Consider the following 20,369-nt stretch of genomic DNA (forward strand, 5'->3'; position numbering starts at 1 on the left):
CTCATGGCAGTCCTCAGCCCCAGAGCGAGCCCAGCAGGGGATGCAGGACTGACGGCTGGCCTGGGTCTCGGATCAAGCAGCAGGGGAAGGAAGCTGTAGGCAAGAGGGGGGCAGGGCTCAGGCCTTCACGCCCTGCATGCGCAGCTGCAACAAGCTGGGAAATTCCTGCTGGCAACAGGGGTACGTCCCACTTCAGCCTCCACCCCTGCCCCCAGCACAGGCCCAGGGGTAACAGCCACCGGGGCTCTGCTCCACTGCCTTTGGGAAGGAAAGGGATCTCAGCCTTCAAAACCGGACATTCAAGCACCAGGGTGGGGTCCTGCCTTCCTGCCCCCTCCTTCCTCTCCCCTCCCCTGCCCCTGAGGGGTCTATATACAAATCTCTCCCCCCCGCATCTTGAGATCATCCAGGTCTCAACCCCTTCCTGGCATCTCTCGCAGTGCACCCGTCTCTGCAGCACTGAACTCCGGCAGGAAACTGCTTTTAACTCCCGCCCCCCTTGTGTGGTCTCTGTTGTTTCTGTCTCTATTGTTAAACTGTTATTTTGTAACAATGTCCGTCTCCTTATTAAAGAAATGATCTGAAAGCAGCTGCCGGGTGTCCCTGGTGTGTTAGCACCTCTAGGCCCCGGGTGCCACTGAGGGCGAGCGGCCGCCCCCAGGGCGGTTCCTACCTGGAGCAATGAGGAGCAGCCTCAGCCCTGCAGCCGGGGGGCACAGAGCTGCTCTGCCCCAACCCTGAGGTTGCTAGGGAAGGCTCAGGGCCCCCCAGCAGCGTAACCCAGGGGGAATGCAAATCCCACCCTTGCTGGGGCTCTTCGGATTCCTTGCAAGACGCTTCTCACGGGCCCTGTTGCTCCTAGCACTGGAGTGAGAAAGCAGGAAGGCGGTGAGAATCAAAGAGCTGAAGGGGGGCTGGAGGAGAGAACAGGCTCGAACCCAGGTTGCGCAGGCCCCTGCTGAAGGGCTGCGTCTCCCCACACCCCTTCCCCCAGCGCTTGGGCGTGGCAATGAAATTGACAGCCGGTAAACACCAGACAAAAATACTAGGAGCAGGCGTGTCCTGCGTCCCATGTCACATCCAGGGCCCCCCCAGCACTTCTGAGGATTTACAGGTTTCGTTCCAAGGCCGAGACAGCGGGCACAGAGGTGGTAACAAATGCACAAGTAGCTCGTGGAGCTTTATACGGATTGATCTGGGTTGGGTTGGTGTAGGTTTGAAAGAAACAGTAAAAAAAAGGTAGACACGGTCAGACTAGACATAAAGCACAACGTTGGAGCCGTCAGAACAATTTACTAAAGTTCGCAGTGGCTTGGATGGTTTTCTAAAGGATCTGCTCTAGTTCCAACAGGAATTAACTCAGGGAAATCCTATGGCCTGGGGGGCCGACTGGATGCCCACAGTGGTCCCTTCAGGCCTTGGGATCTATGAAAAAACCCTGCAGTAAGGTGTGAAGCAGCTGGCACTTGCTGCATTCAGAGCCCCCCAGAAGCCAGGCTCCACTCCGGGCTGGCTGGGTGCAGCTCTGGGGCCGCAGATAACTCTGTGTATGGGAGAAATCCCAGAATGAGGGTCTGTCTGTCTGGGCAGCCGTAACGGGGTTGGAAAAATCAGGCCCTTCCAAAGGGGAGTAGGTTGCCTGGACACCTCCCCCAGCCCCGGGCCCAGTGGCAGGGTGTTTGCGGAGCCAGTCAGAGCTGCAGCAAGGTATACCCACCACACTGTGTAGGGTGGGGGTCTCCGCCTAGCTCAGAGAGGCTACGCAGGGGCTGAAGGTGACGGGCTACTTGCTTATTTGAGTGCAGGAACACCCAGCAGCCCCAGGCAAGATCAGCCCCCGCCGTCCCCCCCGGGCATGGTGTAGGACACACGATCCCTAGGGGCTGGAGTCTACACGCGCCTGGTTTCACTGCAGCCCCCAGAGCCAGGAGTCAAGTTGAACCAACTCTACCAGGTGCACCGAGCGCTGGAGCTGGGGGGGCTCCCCTTGCTGGCCACGTGTAGCAAGGGGGGGGGGCAACCGCATCGCAACTCTCACCCCACCTGGTAACTTGAAACACACAGATGCAGCAAAGACAAGGCAGTAGGCACTCGGGGGACTCTTGGGGAGGAAGAAAAGGGCCTTCGCTGGAGTGTTTCACACCCCAGCTTCCAAGGGAGCTGCACCGACAGCCAGCGCCACATTCTCCCCTGCGAGCACGGGCTTGGATACGGGCACCGGAGCTGTGTCGTGCAGTGCGCAGGCTTCAGCCAAGGGAGCCGCGGGCAGAGCCCCAGGGGGCCAAACAGACCCTCAGAGAACGGTCGCTACCGCATAAGGGGCAGCCTAGAGCCAATACAGGGTCAATGGGGCAAGGGAGCAGCCCAGGACCTTAGCTCAGGGTGCAAGTGAATGTGCGACACGGAGGGTCTCACAGCCCTGAGGGAGGGACTGGGGCATTCTCTGTGGCCACTGCAGCTCCAGGCAGAAGCCCTAGAGCGGAGAAACAGGCAGAGGGTGAGCATGCTTCCCATGTCCTCCCTGAATCAGAGCTTCCCCTCTCACTCCACTAACTGCAGGAGGTTTCCAGGCAGGATTTCTCTTCCCACCCACGTATCTGCTGCTTTCCTTCCATGATGTAATACAGCGCACGCTACTCTGCTTAGCTGCTCTCCCCGGAAAACGCTCCCTTCCCATTAACCCTCTCTCTGTCAGGGAGAGAGACAAACGCAGAGAATTCTGAATTCAAAGAGGGAAAAGCAAGAACTAGAGAAAAGGAGAACACGAGCCCCCTTTATTGCCTGCAACGGGGTTTCTGCCACTTGGCTGCACCGCTGCGAGAACCAAGCTCATAAACTCACCGCATGGAGCTCGTGATCCAGCCCGGCGTAGCGCAGCGGTAGGAATTCCTGCCTGTGCGAGCTCGTGGAGCTGAGACCATGTTTGTGTACGGCCCCCACCGGGAATGGAATTCATTCCAGAGATCACTGCCATGAGGCAGCACCAGGCCTGTTGTCCCGGGGAGATTGTTCACTGTAGCTCACGTAGCTCAGCTTTCGGACATGACCCACAAGAACCTGGCTGCTAGTGGGCTTCCCATGGCGGTTCCTCACTTTAATTACAGACAACACACAAACAAACGGCCCTGGGAGAACAGCAAGGCTGCTAAGTCAAGTGCGCAGAATTTTGGAAGTAGCAGAAGTAAGGATGCCCCTGGAGCTCGCTCACTGCCGGTGGAATCTTTAGTTTGACAGAGAAATTCTCTGGACAAGTCTCTGAGCACGTGAGAAAGACCATTTGGAGTCTTCAATCTTGGTCAAATTTTCACGGTGAGAGCACAAGGCCCATCCCTGTCACAAGGGCAAACCACAAGATCAATTACTAAGTTCCTGTTCCCAAGCACGGAAGTGCTAGAACATCTCCATGAGACCTGGTTTGGTTCTGGAAACACCTGGGCAAAACCAGCATTTTTCCTTCGTCTCATTTGAGACCCTTGTTCTTGGAAACGGTTTTAGGCTGAATTTTTTTATTTTATTTTGTTAAAGTTTCAGCTGAGAAAGGCACCTGCCAGGGACATTTCAGCCTGAATGGCTGAAGTCTGGTGAAGTCTCTCTCTGGGCTACTTTGAGTGAAGATGCTGGACTCAGATTTAGCTCAGGCCTCCTTAGGACAGCGTAACGTGGATCCGGATGCGACTGCTATACTAACCATAGCAGAGTCACCCAAGTAGCAAGTGGCCCCTCCTAGGTATGTCCAGGCATAGCATGCGCTAAGGGGCTGAATTTCCAGGCCCCTCCCCGACTAGCCAAGGGAGGCTTGGCACAAACCAGTGCATAGAGTAGCTTTGCTCGCATGGTCATGAAACGTTGTCATCTTAGCACGTTGGTGTTAACAAGCCTCCTAGAACAGGGAGAGCAGCTGTGCCAAGTGGCGACATGTTAACGATATCACGCCAAGCAGTCCGAGCGTAAAAGGAGAGATCCCAACAGCCCCAGCCTGGTAGGGGGTAAACTATCCTACACCAAGCACCAGCCCCCAAAGCCAGATTCCAGCACAGTCACACACCACGCAGGAAAGGGGCCTCGTTACAGAAAAAACATCGGACTTAGTGGGACGATCAGGCCCCTGCCACTGACACTGCAGCGCAAGGCTCAGCACCCAAAGTTACCTTGTAAGAAGGATGAGGGGAGATCAGGGTTTGTGGTGCAGTTGCTTTTTCTGCCCCCCCAGCGGGATGGTTACAGGAGAGTCAAAGATTGTTAGTCATTTCCTCAGCTGCCAGTTCCCAGGGGCTTGTAAGAACCGGATTGAAGGAATAGAAACAGGCAGTGATTGCACCTGAATGCAGCTGGGGCTGTCGGGGCTCAGAATGACTCAGTCTAGCTATGCTGCCCATTATGGAACTGCTCCCGGGGCTGCTGTATATTTGGGGTGGGTTTTGCTTTGTGCATTTCCTAAATGTAAACAGTCACATTTCATGTGGATTTTGTTTTTTGAAAGCAAATCCTGGGCTTTCTGCTCCCTTCCTTGGATGCCCAAAGCATGTTCAGATCCCGTGGTGACGGGTAACCCATCTACAACTCTAGACTGTCAGTTGCTCACTGGGCTACTGCAAAGCCCAAGGCCAGTTTTGCACACTTCCTTCAAAACACACATCCGCGCTGTTAAACGGCACTGTGCCTGGGGCAGGGATTGGCTGGTGGGGGGTACACAGCACAATGGAGCCCCAAGCCCCAGCGATTGCAAGAGAAGAATCAGATCACGGCCACCGTTTTTAAAGGCAGTTGTAGTGTCTCTATTTAGACACTATCCAATGGCTTGAAATTTCTGCACCAAGGCTGAACGCTTCTCGGAAAGGTCACTAGAAAGCCCTGGCCTGCGGGGGAGATTGGCAATGCGCAGTGACAGAGCCAGTGCAGGCAGCCATTCGTGATCGCTAACTTCGCGCCATGTGTTGCTACGCTTTGAACAGTTGTTTTGTAGCTGCAGGATGAGACTTTCAGGCACTGAGCGCAGGTAGCAAGCAGCAGGGGTCAGTTCACACCAGCCAGGCTGCTCCCATTTATTAATGCTAAAAATGGAAAAATTGGACACTGTGGGTCCAGCCAAGGGGGCTGACGTCTCTATTTCTGTGCATGGTGTTTCCATAGTCATGCACCTGGTGGTCATGAACTTCCCATTATCCTCAGCACAAGGATAATTCGTCTCTGCCACCTTGGGCCTGTCTTCTCTTGAGATTGTAGATTCTCTGGGGGCAGGGACTCTCACATGTGCAGCACCCACCACAGGAAGGACCTGAGCTCAAAAAAAAAGAGGAGGATCCTGGGAACTACAGGCCAGTCAGCCTCACCTCAGTCCCTGGAAAAATCATGGAGCAGCTCCTCAAGGAATCAATTCTGAAGCACTTAGAGGAGAGGAAAGTGATCAGGAACAGTCAGCATGGATTCACCAAGGGCAAGTCATGCCTGACTAATCTAATTGCTTTCTATGATGAGATAACTGGCTCTGTGGATGAGGGGAAAGCGGTGGATGTGTTGTTCCTTGACTTTAGCAAAGCTTGTGACACAGTCTCCCACAATATTCTTACCAGCAAGTTAAAGAAGTATGGGCTAGATGAATGGACTATAAGGTGGACAGAAAGCTGGCTAGATTGTCGGGCTCAACGGGTAGTGATCAATGGCTCCATGTCTAGTTGGCAGCCGGTATCAAGTGGAGTGCCCCAAGGGTCGGTCCTGGGGCCGGTTTTGTTCAATATCTTCATAAATGATCTGGAGGATGGTGTGGATTGCACCCTCCACAAGTTTGCAGATGACACTAAACTGGGAGGAGAGGTAGATACGCTGGAGGGTAGGGATAGGATACAGAGGGCCCTAGACGAATTAGAGAATTGGGCCAAAAGAAATCTGATGAGGTTCAACAAGGACAAGTGCAGAGTCCTGCATTTAGGACGGAAGAATCCCATGCACCACTACAGACTAGGGACCGAATGGCTAGGCAGCAGTTCTGGAGAAAAGGACCTAGGGGTTACAGTGGGCGAGAAGCTGGATATGAGTCAACAGTGTGCCCTTGTTGCCAAGAAGGCCAATAGCATTTTGAGGTGAATATGTAGGGGCATTGCTAGCAGATGGAGGGACATGATCATTCCCTTCTATTCGACATTGGTGAGGCCTCATCTGGAGTACTGTGTCCAGTTTTGGGCCCCACACTACAAGAAGGATGTGGAAAAATTGGAAAGAGTCCAGTAGAAGGCAACTAAATGATGAGGGGACGGGAACACATGAGTTATGAGGAGAGGCTAAGGGAACTGGGATTGTTCAGTCTGCAGAAGAGAAGAATGAGGGGGGATTTGATAGCTGCTTTCAACTACCTGAAAGGGGGTTCCAAAGAGGATGGCTCTAGACTGTTCTCAGTGGTAGCTGATGACAGAACAAGGAGTAATGGTCTCAAGTTGCAGTGGGGGAGGTTTAGGTTGGATATTAGGAAAAACTTTTTCACTAGGAGGGTGAAAAAACACTGGAATGCGTTACCTAGGGAGGTGGTGGAATCTCCTTTTTGTTAGATATTTTTAAAGTCAGGCTTGACAAAGCCCTGGCTGGGATGATTTAATTGGGGATTGGTCCTGCTTTGAGCAAGGGGTTGGACTAGATGACCTCCTGAGGTCCCTTCCAACCCTGATATTCTATGATTCTATGATTCAGTTGGGTTTTACCAGAATTTTAAAAAAGCAAAACCCTTAATAGAAAGACAGAAGCCACGTGGGGAGTTACTCTAGAGGTTCACTGCGCTGAGTGGATGCTGCATATGCACTGGTACCTGGACTGTAATGCATTTTACAGATCAATGATTGCTTTAACCCATCAAGGGAACCCATCAGCAGCAACTCATCCCCATAGGCGTTTTCTCCCTCCCTTTTCTCACCCAAGATGTGGCTCAGCTTTTAGGGAAAACACCAGACACAGCTTGATCCAAATCATGATTCATCAGGTGCGTCGCTGCCCAAGGGCCGGCACAGGATACCTTTACTCTCCTTCCAAGTGAGGCATATGAAGATGAAAGCAAGAGAGAACGCCTGAAGGAGCAGCCCGAGCCCCACATCACTTCGGTCCCGCATGATCTGCTGAAGCTCAGCCCGTGGCAACGGCATCAGTGTTTCTCGCCTTGATTAACAGGAGGGAGGATGATGGTCGACAGCCGTTGCTGCGTTGGGATTACCCCTTTCACCTTACTAAGGAATAAAGGGCCTTCACTTATACCTCACCCTCGCTCTTGGGCGGAGGCCAACATTTTTGCATTTAGGTACCTTAATTCAGACTTCCATATTTAGGCAGCTAAGGAGAAGCAGCCTGATCTTCAGAAATGCCAAGCACCCGCAGCTGCTAATGGCTTCACAGAGTGGTGGTGAAGTCAAGGGGACCTGACCGCTCAGTATCTAGGTAGGAGCCTAAATGCATTCAGTGTCTGTTCCATGTTGTATTGAGCTGTAACGCTCGGAGTTTCTCTCCTGGCCCCAGAGAAGAGCTCTGTGTAGCTGGAAAGCTTGTCTCTCTCACCAGCAGAAATGGGTCCAATAAGAGAATACTTCACCCACCTTGTCTCACAAATAGCACTTTTCACATATGGACAGTGACTATCTGAAGAGACATCCCACACTGATGTTGATGGGTTTTGCCAGTAACTGGGCCAATCAGAGTACATCACTTAATAGTTTTATTTTTGCCTGTGAAAAAGTGCAGGTTTCTTCACGATATGTCACACCACACCACCAACATCCCAGGTCAAGCTTCTCTGGTTTCCTTCCGAGTATTTCACGCAGCTGCCAACACCGCAATGTGAGTGTGACCACAGCACGTACGTCTCTCAGCTAGCTGTAGTCTTACCATCTCAGATACCAACAGCAGCAAAGCCAAATGCACTTCAGATGGGCTAGCTACCCAGCTGTGATGTATCCTGGACAAGGCTGGACACCCTGTGCTGAGGTCTACGCTGGACAGGCTGCAGCGTAGACGTAGCCACAGAGCTCTCCAGGCCAGGGGGAGATCCCAGGCCCAGCAGTACCTCTGCGTGCGGACACCATTGCCAACTCTTGCAGGTTTATCATGATATTTGTGGTTTTAAAGCCCAAGCTTCTGGAGTCTTGTGATCACACAAGCAGCTCAGCTTTTGTTTCTAGCCTTCATGGACAGAAAGGCTTGAAAACAGGGTGCCCTAAAGGTTCCGAAAACAGAAGGTAAATAGACACTGAAGAATTATTTGTTTTTAATCTCAAATTGTTGCAGCTCATGACTTGAGCACGTGGGATTGGCAGTACTGCAGGGTTCACTCCAGTACCTCAGGATCAGAAGAGGGAGGTAACCTCATGGTATGAAAACCCTCAGCAAAAGTAGCCGGTAACCAGCATGCTGGCTTCTTAAGCCAAACATATGCAGCCTTGTGACGAATTCTTCAACCTCATGAGTGACAGGAACTTTTCCAGTGGAAAGAGGAACCAGGAGAAAGCAAGTGGAAGGGAAGGAAAAGGGAGATCCAAGAAGAGGAGATAGAAGCAAAATAAAATGGGATGCAGACACTCCAGGGAGGGAGAAAAGAACTAGCAGGGAAGGAGGAGGAGGATGGAAACCAGGAACCAACTGGGAATCACTTAGCACGAATACGAGTTGAATGCTACTGGTCCCCACTTGCAAACCCGGGTGCCTAAATCCACATTTAGGGCACAAAAATAGCAGCCTGATTTGCTAATTTGCCAAGCAGCCACACTCAGCACTTCTGAGAACCAGGCTGCTTTTATTAAGGTCCCTCCCTGTGGATTTTTAGGAACCTGGGTTTGAAAGTGCTTGTTATGCTGATACGTAGTCATGGTCTAATCTAGACCTAGGGGGCTGGGTGGGGAGGAAGGCAGGGTCCTACTGCTGGAAGTGTGGAGGTGTGTTTAAAAGGGACAGGCCCATAAACCTTGGCTAGTGGCCCATTTCCTCGTGCTAATGAACATCCTAGTGCAGGGTGCAAACTGCCATGAGCTCATGTAAAGATGGGACACCTCTGGGAACTGCTGTATGTTCACCTTAAGCTTCATTTGCTCCACCTGATTCCACAGTCAATAACTGACGGCTGCAATTTCACTCCCTTGTATGTGTTCCTAAGTCTGTCCTCTCCCCACTGAAGAACAGCTGTACTGTCATTCAGGCCTGGCCCCCAGTCCCACTTTTACCCCAGAAGTAAGGGATGGGTTTCCACCTTTTCCAGGTCTATTTCCTCCTCCCGCCTCCCCCAGACTCGGGCATTTCTCACTCTTCTTACCACCTTGTATGCAGGGTCTGAGCAGCTGCTTTGCAAAGGCTGTCCTTGAAGCTGCTTATGGTGCATAGCTCAATAGCATCTCTTACTGTTAAAGGTGAACTAGTGCTCTTTGCTACTACTTTATGGATGGAGGGAGTTTCTAAGGGCCTTTGGTTGTAAGAAGTTGGGCTTTGTTTAACGACAGAAAAATCAAAATGACGGTGATCTCACTCCCCTCTTTTTGCTGGGGAACTGGACCCGACTGTTCGTTAGTAGAACGTTACTGAACGAGAATAACTGTGCTCCTGATATAATGCTCTGGAAGCCTTTTTATAAACACACAGACAAACTGGTCAGTTGCCCCAGATCAAATTAAACAGCAAAAAATGAATCAGTCTTCCCCAGGGAGGTAACAATGGGCTGAAGCCAGAACTGAAGTTTGTCCTGCCCTCAAGTGAGTCAGGACCAGGTATTTCTAATGCAAAAAAACAAAACCAGAAGGAAATTTCTGGTAAGCCTTTGAGAGACATGAGAGTGATAAAGGGGACAGAACGTTTTCTGTACTTTTAACTTCATCTTTAATGTAAGAGGCTCAGCAGAAGGGAAAGACCCATCCCAAGTCTGCCCTACCCTGTGTCTCATTGACTGTGGGGGGAATCATCAGGTCTGTATGCATTCATAGTCACCATTCCACACCCTGCGAGACAGACTGAGAGGCAAAAGTTAAAACACTGTTTTATTTTATCCATTTATAAATACTGTTGTGTTTACAAGCATCATATAGCTGTGAATATTATTCCCAAACTTTCAAACACATAATACTATATAACAACCACCAGTAAAACAAATCGTTCGTCTCAAGGTTTGAAAGGCCACTCAAAGTTGCATAAAAATACATTCTTCCCCACCATTTCATAAGCTTTCTCCAAGTAGTGTATTTACAACGAGCTGTAAAACTCTCCTTACGAAAGGTAAGTACAGCACACTTACTGCTTGGAAAGGTGAGGCACCAACACCACAGTCAATTCATCTCTTCCAAGGGTTAGCGTTCTAGGAGCGAGCACACTCCCTGGCAAACGCCTGGCTTCCTCGACAGGATATGCTCAGGAAAACGAAGCTCACCAGGTGTTTTGCCCTGCTGCAGCCAGATCATTGCCCAGGGAACTATTTAAAGAACCACATCAATCAAGTAACCAATTCTCACCCCAGGCAGAATTAGGAGATTGGCCTTTAGGGGAAAGAGACTGAAGGAGGAAGAAGAATCAACTCTAAGTCTGGTCTGAATTTCAGGCGCAGCTTTCTGTGAACTGCTCATGGGATGCTCCCAGGGGCTGGAGACTCCACAGTACCTCAAAGATAGGTCTAACTACAAACACTTCAGTGAGCTAAGCAGTCATTCAGGAAATTAGCACTGTGGATTTTTTCCAACCCTATTTCAATTCCTTTTTTTTTTTTTTTTCTTAAAAGGCCATTTTACTTTCTAAGCTAGAACCCACTTCAGCTCCCACATCAATCCGTCTTTGCAGAGGGCAGCGAAAGCAGAGAGAGTCGAGGAGAATTACTGATTCCAAACGCCTGGCTCCAGGAATGCTTCAGGAGCTGCTCTGTGCTTCCAGATGGTAACAGTCCAGTGGGAAAGGGCATAACCAAGATGGAAGTATGGAAAAAGGGAACCTACTGCAAAATAAAGGATCATGAATACAGCCAGAGTCGATTTGGAAGGGTCAGACAAGAATTCCAGCTTCAGAGATTCCTCTCACCAATGACAGCTGCAAAGCTCGGACAGTCTTCATTCTCTTCGCCTTCCTGCAGTCTAGTATGGCTTATCAGCCAGTTTACAGCAACAGCAGGCAGACAGAGGCCTTCCACAGTCTGCATTTATGGGTAGTGATCAGTCACTATCAGATCCTTTTATCCCGGAACAATTGCAAGTGAACCTCAGACTGGGGGCAAGACAACTCTTCCTCCCTCTGAAATGGGCTCTGGACAAGTCTATGCAAGAGGACTCCCCGATGCATCAAACGACCTGATCACTAGCTAGCAAAAGGGAGCATTTCTTCGGTAAGTTATTGCCGAAGACAAGAAACTAAGCAACCCTAAACACCGATGCTGGTGGCTCTGAATTAAGGAAGGCCTGTATGGTTGAGAACACATACCTTTTCCACACAGCCATATTTTGTGGACCACCTCTGAATTCTGCTCAGCACCACAAAGCACCCAGACCTAGATTTGTTTTCAACACCCAATCATGGTAAGGATAGCCCCTTTGCTGGCTCAGTGCAAATCTGCACTTGATTTATCCCAGCGAGGTCACTCGGAATTTTTCGGGCTGTCCCTTCAGAGCCAGAAACAAGGAGATAACATTTAAGCACCTTGAACAGATCAGCAGTGCGATAGCCTAGAAAAAGCAATAGGAGCTATGGCCTTTGGCATTTGGTGGAGGAGGACAGGAAAGAAGAAAAGTGGAAACTTTAAAGCATATGTATAACATGACCAGCATTTCAAAGCGTGGCCTGAGACTCCATTACCCTTGGAAAGTTAGAGGCTCTACCTAGCCGATGGACGAATCAGACAAACCCAAGAAAGGCCCTCAGAGATGAAGGCTATGTTATCGGGTCTGGAGACTCACTCTAGATATTGCAGTCAGCAAGGAGAATGTCCTCTATTAGCAATGGCAAGATTTCTTCAACCTATCCCGTGCAAACATGGTGAAGTTCTTACCAGCTCGCTCATCCCCAAGAATGAAAGGTAGAATGAGAGTTGGAACATCCTTTCTCCTGCAGGGGGCTGAGATGTGTTATGGATTGACAAGCTTTTTACAGACTGGCTTTGAAAACAACCTAACTTGCTTCCCACCAGCTAGACTCGAGCACAATAGTCACTAGCCCAGATTAGCAGACTCTTCATTCTGAGACACATTTCCACAATGGACATAATCCTGACGCCTTTAAATCAGGTCCTTCCAAACAAAGTTGGGACTGAACTGACCTTTCACCAACAGACACTTCACAATTCAAAGAGAGTAGTACAATACTTGTGTCACATGCACTTTGTCAACTGATTGATTATTGGTCATGCTCGAGTGTCTTATCATGACTGACAGCGATAAGGGAGAAAGACCTGTACTGGCTGGTGAAAGCCCAAACCAACTGGGTTCTATCTACAACACTTTGTGATGAAATGGAAGTGCTGTAAAATTACCCGGAGACTGTGCCAGCCAATCCGATTTCTGTATGGCCCACTTATTCACTGATCAAAACTAAAAAGATACAAAAACCCTTAACCAGTCTGAAACCACCTTATTCGTAAGAGTGCAGTATGCTTATAAAAACCTGCACCACTGCAGATAAGTTGCTCTCTGATTGGCTGAGGCACATTTGGCCTGCTCTCTAGACTAATCAATTCACTACATCAACGCACAGCAGATCAATATTGGTACAGAGAGCTGCTGTCACTACTGTTGCACATCAATATCCATTAGATAAAATCTCCAGTCCTACGGTGTGACAGAACTGAAGCCACACTGACAATACCCCTATCCTATACAGACTCAGCTTTGCCTCTGTTCTCTTTTTAAAAAATGCATTGTCCTTTAATAGCTCAGAAGTCACTCCCATTCAATGACCTCCAATTCATTCACATTTTCTCAAAAATATGAACACCAACCTTAATCTCCAGCCAATACAGCCCATCACTCCAGATCCGTCCCACGTTGGCAGCTTTCAAGACTAGCTACATTCCCTATGCAAGTGGAGAGCACTTTTTTGCACACTCCAACACCTCAGGTACACCTCTTAGCAAGCCTTTGATTTCACCCGAAACTCACCTTTGACAAACAGACCTGCTCCCACTTCAATAAACCCTAGTTTCGCAATTTGTGAGCAATGAAACTGAAACCCGAGTCCACGCTCAAGAACATTTCTTCCTCCTTTCGGGTTATGTCTGTGGTCCTTTGTTACCTCCGTGGTCCAGCTAGTCAAAGGTAGAGTTGCACAGAGCTTGCAGCATAAGGATTTATAAGAGATGTGCAAGCACTTCAAAAGGTGCGAGAGTATTTCTGAAGTTCAGCTTTGATGTAAGTCTTTTGTGGGTGGGGAAGTAGCTGTAAGAGGCAGAGGACTCCTCTCTCAATTTAAACAGAATTCTTACACAAACCCTGCACTTTCCACCTTTCCCAAGTGTGTGTAGAACACACAGATCTAAACTTCCATGTTTTCCTCCTCACCAAATTTCTATTTGACAGAGAAAATTCTAGGAGTCACTGCAATGCCAGGTCATCCTTGCATACAACCTGGCTAAAATCTAACCCTTGCATGCCAAAAAAACAGCAATTTTTATCTAGAAGAAACTTCTCTAGATTTCACTGCCAGTTAAAAAGACAGGTGTGAATTCTGCTTGTTATGGGAAAATAATTTATCAGGAAAGCCTGCTATATAAATTAAGAAGCACATTAAAATTGTCCCTCAGCTATTGCAGCTACAAGTTATGATAAGTTTCTTGGATAAAAATGGGTTTACCCCCAAGCAATTGCTTGGAAAAAGCTCTCGTGTGTTCTAGGGGAGACCTCTGGCAAATGCTATGGATTAAAATAGGAAACATTTTTTTAAAAACTGCTTTCTGTGCACTCAGCCTTGAGCATAGAAAGCCATGTGTCTCACATCGTATCTCCTCAGTGGGATAGTTAAGTCAGCAAAGGTCAACTGCGCCCAAGAAACATTCTGACCGAGTTGGTGTACAGCAGCACTGTATTACAATGGAACGCTTGTAGCTCTGGCTAGTCATGGTCTGAGTTCTAACCTAGACAGAGATTAGGATGATAAACCTAGTACTAAACAGACACCTAATTTAAAATGTCTCGGCTTCGCATGGCACTACATGAGGTTCGTGCCTCTTGCATCCCATATTACCTATTGCAGATTCTTCGTTAGGATCAAGTGCAGTAAAGAAGAAAGATTCCCTGAATTTAGACTTTTTAATGGTCCAGGTAGGTAGTCGCAAACTCACAGTGCAGAATGGAATACTGCAGAATGGGTTGAAAAAATAGACAGTGGTTCTTGTCCAATGGAAAACGTGTTGATGAGAGACTTGTAATAGCATACCGGCCAGCAGAAAGGCATTGCTCTCAATAGCCCACTGACAGGTGCAGAACCTCTACCTCCACATACATAGGAAGTGAGCAAGCTCCTGTCACATCTAGACTTAACAGTCCAAATCTGAAGCAAGAAGTGGGCCATGAAATGAAAATTCCAGGGGGATGGGGAAAACCCCAGAGAACAACTGCTTACAAGAGGAGAGCAGCGCTTGGAAAAGGTGTGAGGAATTAAACCAGATAAGCATTTGCCCCATTTTAATTCCTGATGCTGTGAAGTTCTAGAAGGAATAAAATGGATCCCTGGCTCAGAGACAGTAGTAGGCAGAAGGCCCAGGTGCCATTATTGGTTTTGATCTCTTCCCCTCCAGACTAGATGTGTTGCAGTAGTAACAACTCAATGCGTTAGGAGGAAAAGTGGTGTCTCATGTCACCCACAAGTGATGCCACTGGCCAACTGAGGGGTAGCACTGAGGCTCCGAAGTGGGTCTTGTCATCCTGCTCAGCTGAGAGGATGGTGGATGCAAAACAAAGTTTTGGAAACAAAAAAACGGAAGGGAGATAAGAAACTTTGCCTCAGGCCAACACCTACTGAAGCAATAACTGAGATGCTAAAGACAGAGTTAGACTTTACCCTGTTGAGCAATGATGAGAATAATGTCCATGTTCAAGTTCCTAATCTGTCCCCGTCAACATAGTGGCTAGACTCACATCATCTGCGCCAGCACTGGAATCTCTAAAGAAGGAGGGTCCCTTCCTGAACCCACCACAAGTAGTCCTCTAACAGTAAGCTCAGCAGATGTGTTAACAAGTTAATGCCCGGCTTCCACTGGAAGCTAGAAAGAGACGTGTGTAACATCTGGAGGAGTCACCTTCTTAATGCCCTTGGAAGTGAACACTTCCAAATTGTTCTAAGTACACAGGACATGAGAGTCCATTGAGGTTTTCATCCAGGTCAAATCCTGTTGCTAGCTTCCAGCAATCAAAACAGTTTACCCCACAGATCTGGTTACCAGTACACACCTCACACTGGCTCATTCTGGCCGCTATTAAATGAAAACAGTTGCACCCTGTAATGACATGCAGCTGGCAACTGATCATTGCTTAAGGTTCCTCAACCTTGCTGTATTAGCTGTGTTAGGATTTGCCATCAAAGGCCGGGCTATCCTTTACGTAGTCAAATACAGCCTCTCCACCCTCACCCCCTTTAAAGCCAGCTCAAAATACACCTGTATTTTCATTCGTTTTTGCTCTTGTTGGAAATGAAAACGAGTACACCAGACATCTGCTCCGAGTACTTTGCAGGGTGCTATCCTGTAAGTAACACTAACAGACAAATGCTCATCCTGTTGCTACTGGAAGAAGATGGGGGTTAGTTACTTGTGCATGAGTACCTCCCTGCTGGATATTCACACCCAGATTTGTTACATGTGCACGTGGGGGCAGCAGGTGACCTCTGCTGCTTCAGTTTCTCCTTCATCAGAGACCCCGGCCAATATCAGCGATGAATCTTACCCCAAGAGGAGAGAGCCCAGATGCAATTAGCAGATGCTATTACCTGGATAGTAACTGAGATAGCAACTGTGGAAGGAGTACAGAGCGACCCACAATCACCTGGGCTGCAGAAACGAAGCATGGGCAAAGAGGGGGGGTCTGAAACTGGGATTCAGAAATGAAGATAGCAAACCAATTTAAAATCGTACATTAAATAGAGTCAGCTACTGGGACGATAGGAGAACAGAGTCTCCGTGCAAAGCAGCTGTCATCACAGTCTGTCACAGAAACAAGCCCTCGTGGCTTTCACAGCATCACATTGTAACCGGACTCCCCAATGCCAAGTGGGCAGCTGACGTACATCCTCAGTGTAACAGCTCCCGCTCATGTCCCCCCGCCCCCCAGCTACAAAGGTTCTGGACCCGTTGGATCACTTCGACAGAGTCATTTCTGTATCACTTATTACAGTAGAAGCTTCTCTGCTCCTGACTGGAGTCCAATGTGGACAAGGCTGGGTTTGTGGCAGGAAGTTTTGGCAGCTTAAACCCAGTTCGCATGTTTCTTTTCCCCTTGAATAAAATGTCCAAGATACCACGACATGCTTAAATTAAAAATAATAAAATGGCCGGGGGGTGCATTCAGAGGGGTGCTAAGGGAATGTACAATGAGGGGACGGGACGGGGGGAGTGCGAGGTGCATTGTTCCCACGGCTGAAAGGCTTGCTGTACTTCTGATTGGAGGGCAAGAGGCGGTTGGGGGTTGGGTGGCAGGGTTGGCAGCTTGTGCACAAAAGCCCCCTCCTTCCTTCCCTCCGACTTCCTACTTGGAGAGTTTGCTGATGACACGGATGAGTGCTCCATTTTCATCTTTCAGCCTCTGATTGTCTGACTTCAGCTCTGTCAAAACCTGTACAAAGACAAAGGCAGGGCAAGGGTTACACGGCTCATTGTTACAGTCACAAAAGCCTCACCAGGCTAATGGAAGCCAGCGGCCCGTGGAAAGGAACATACACACTGAATTACAGAATTTCAGGAGACTCAGCTCATATGCTTCTCAAGCTGGAGTGACAGAGGATGAGCATGGAGTGCTTTCAGTACCAAACACTTCCCATCTGCTGCTTGCTGGGGGCAGTCAGCACATTTATGAGATTTTCCAAAACCCTCTGCAATTTTGATCAGCCCTTTCGAGAGATGGGAACAGATGCGGACAGAGAGGCAGCTCTTTGGAATGACGATGCGGGGACGAGCCAAAGGACCCCGAGTGGGAGGCTCGGAGACAGCTTTCTTAAAGTTATGCCAGCACTACATGAAATGGGTAAAGCAGCAGGATAAAAGCAGGGCTAGGATGAGGGAATCATTTTAAAGCTTGACCATTAGACCGTGAATCGATTGCCAAAGGCTAGTTACAACTGACAGACTTTCTTTGAGGGTGACCTGAAGTATTTTTAGAAAGTTACGTGCATGCCCTGTTTTTGCCTCTTTATGATAGACAAAGGAGACAGGAAAGGTTTATGTTAATAGCGTCCACACTATGCTCTCCTGTTGACTCCCCCTACTGTTCTCGATCCGGTGGAGTACAGGAATAGACGGGAGAGCAATCTGTGGTCGATTTAGCGGGTCTTCACCAGATCTGCTAAATTGACCGCCGATGCGTCAACCCCTGGGTAAGTATAGACAAGCCCTTAGTAAAAACCTCAGACGCAAGTCTGGTCATCCCTGACTTTTCTGGAGGATCTCAGGGCTGTGTACTGCAAGCTTTCATACTGCACCTGAAGGAGTGAGGAAGACATTGACCGAGCAAATCCTTCCTTCCTGCACAGTGTTCATTAGTAATTTCAGTTAACAGGTGTTAAAAATCAAAACAGTGGCAGGCTCTTCCTTCCCCCTCTGGGGATGTCAGTGCACCAGTCCTCCGGGGTAAACAGTACCTTTGTTCAAAGTCTTCCAGGTACCACCACACAAAGCTGAAAGAGGCACAAACCCATTTTTTCCCTTGAAGGTCAACTTTAAATGGCCAAGTCAGAAATTCTAGATAGAGGACAGGGCAGTTTACATCCAACAAGATTAGTCTTGTCTACACTAAGCTGTGCTACAAAAAAATTCTCATGGATCACACTGGTATAGACTAAGCTGGGATAGCTGGACTCATGGTTGCCACAATCGGTTGAAAACTGGATAGGGTAAGGACAATGATAGGCAACACTGATAAGTTATCCATGTCAATTAATATCAATTTCCAGATGGACTTTAAATACCTCGGAAAGTCCCCCAAACAAAATCACAAATCTTTAAGAATCGGTTGATTTTGCTCAAGTGCGGACAATCCAGCACACCCATAAGGAGCCAAGAATTCACTAGATTACATGCCAACTCAGCTCATACCACAAACAGCTGGAAAAACAACCACCCTACTTCCTCATTAGATCACCTACATTAACACTGCTGTCAACAGACAACTCCCAAAAGTGAAACACACTATTACACACTATTTCCACTTAAGCAATTCCCTCCATTAACAGTGAAGCCAACAAAGCATGCTTAAACAACTACAAATCTACACTGCCCGCACAAACGTCTACCACTGCACAATGACATTCAACATGCCAAAGAGAAGGTAACAACGCCACATTGTCCAAGTTAAAGGCTACATGGTTTGTATGCAGGCAGGAGGTGCACGTAATGTGGTTGTGGGTTGCAAGGGTAGGGTGGGGATTTAACGAGTGATCTTTTGTTTTGAACGGTTGTGCTGGTGGGCTGTGTGTTGGTTTGAAAGGCAAGCATTTGTTTGGAGTATTTTTATTGGAATTTAAGCAATAGGTCAATTTTACCAATTAAAAAAACAACTAATTTGCCACTGTTAGGTGGATGGAGAATACTGTACATCACTGTAGTCCCAAGAGACCGTGTGACACAGGGAAAGCATTTGGTATCTGGGTGCTTCTCTCCTGCCTTCCAACTCAATTTGCAGCCAAAGCAAGACTGAGCACTGCCATACACAAACTGTCGGGTCAACAGACCTAGGCAGTTTAATCACATTGGTTCCTCTTTGCATGTCAGGATTCAGTTTCCAGACAAGCAATGCTTCCCAGAAGCAGGTGTCCTCTCTACATCTCTGTTTGGTGTATTGTGAAGTCTTGAAAAAACCCAAATGGCTGCCAGGGACCCTCCAGTTGGTGTCTCCTGGTTCGGGAACAGATAAATCTGTCATGGGTTCCCAAAAGGAGTGAAGAGGTTACATCGCAGAGTCTCAATCTTCACTGCTTACAGGGAGCTCGGACCTTGCCCATGTTTTACAAGCAAGGTCCACCAAGGTTTGGCGATTTATTGCACCAGTAAGAATGCAACTTTAACAATAAACCAAGTACTTTTAAAAAGGTTCAGCCCTGCACAAAGATCAACTACTCCCAAGGGAGCTTCTGAAAGTAGAACAGACCTGACTGCAGAAAGCCAAGCTTTTAAAATACCATCCCCCCCTCCACACCCTTACTTGCTGAATGTACTGGTTCCCTATTTGTTTCACTGTAAAGGAAACTGGAGTTTTGTAAAGTAAGTTAGACACAAAGCAGACTGACAATGATTAGGACAGGCAGCTGAACACTTTTATGGTCAATACAAAACCAAAACGAGTGGAAACAACACAGCAGTGGGAATTCAGTCCTCAGGCCATCCCTTCCATCGTTGTTCGACTGGTGTAACAAGATGGTAAAGCGACTCCTACATGTTGAAGTATTGCATATGCATTTCACTTATCTGTCACATGTCAGGTACAAGTGAGGGTGTGACTGGAAAGAGAAAATGATGGGGACCTTTCGAAGGGATGGGGATTAAATAAAATCCTTTGAGAAATGGCACCGTCGTCCTGGCATATGGAGTGGTTAATGGGGATGAAAATACTTGTCACTTTTCGTTCGTTGATCAAGGTACTTTAGAAAGGAGGGTAACCATGATTTTCTTCATTTTCCAGATGGGAAACTGAGGCTCGGTTCCCCGTTTAAGGTGATAAAGGAGTGGCAGAGCCAGGAAGGGACCACTAGAGCATCTAGTCCGACATCCTGTTATGCAGGCCAGAGAATTTTGCCCAGGTACGCTTGTACTGAGCCTAAACTTTGGCTTAGCTGAAGTACATCTTCCAGAATCTGATGTATCTGATGAAGTGAGCTGTAGCTCACGAAAGCTCATGCTCAAATAAACTGGTTAGTCTCTAAGGTGCCACAAGTACTCCTTTTCATCTTCCAGAAAGACATCCAGTGTAGATCTGAAGATCTCAAGAGATGGGGACTCCACCCCTTCCCTTGGTAGTTTCTACCGGTGATTAATCACCCACACTGTTAAAGATTTGTACCTTATTTCTAATACGGATAAGTCTCCTAGCTCCAAGGGCTGGAACACATTGCCTCCCTAGTTATATTTGAGTGTGCCCATGTACCTCTGAACTAACCTGACACAAGACTGACAGGGGCTTGAAGGGGACAGTTAGTATTTACATTTTTAGTTCTCTTAATTTTAACACTGAGCAAGAAAAAGCAAGACAGAA

The 20,369-nt window shown here is 48.2% G+C and overlaps 1 protein-coding gene across 4 annotated transcripts in view; it reads right to left on the bottom strand.

The window, feature by feature from the left end:
- Nucleotides 1-9,975: 9,975 nt before the first annotated feature.
- PPP1R12B (protein phosphatase 1 regulatory subunit 12B) overlaps nt 9,976-20,369 on the bottom strand; it is a 174,369-nt gene continuing 163,975 nt past the window's right edge. For all 4 annotated transcript variants that reach the window (XM_077839524.1, XM_077839522.1, XM_077839521.1 and 1 more), the window contains one exon: nt 9,976-16,742. In XM_077839524.1, coding sequence (XP_077695650.1) covers nt 16,656-16,742 — 87 coding nt within the window. In that variant the 3' untranslated portion in view covers nt 9,976-16,655. The remainder of the gene's footprint in view (nt 16,743-20,369) is intronic.

This window comes from Eretmochelys imbricata, chromosome 21 (assembly GCF_965152235.1).
Source record: "Eretmochelys imbricata isolate rEreImb1 chromosome 21, rEreImb1.hap1, whole genome shotgun sequence".
In the NCBI taxonomy this organism is placed as follows: Eukaryota; Metazoa; Chordata; order Testudines; family Cheloniidae; genus Eretmochelys; species Eretmochelys imbricata.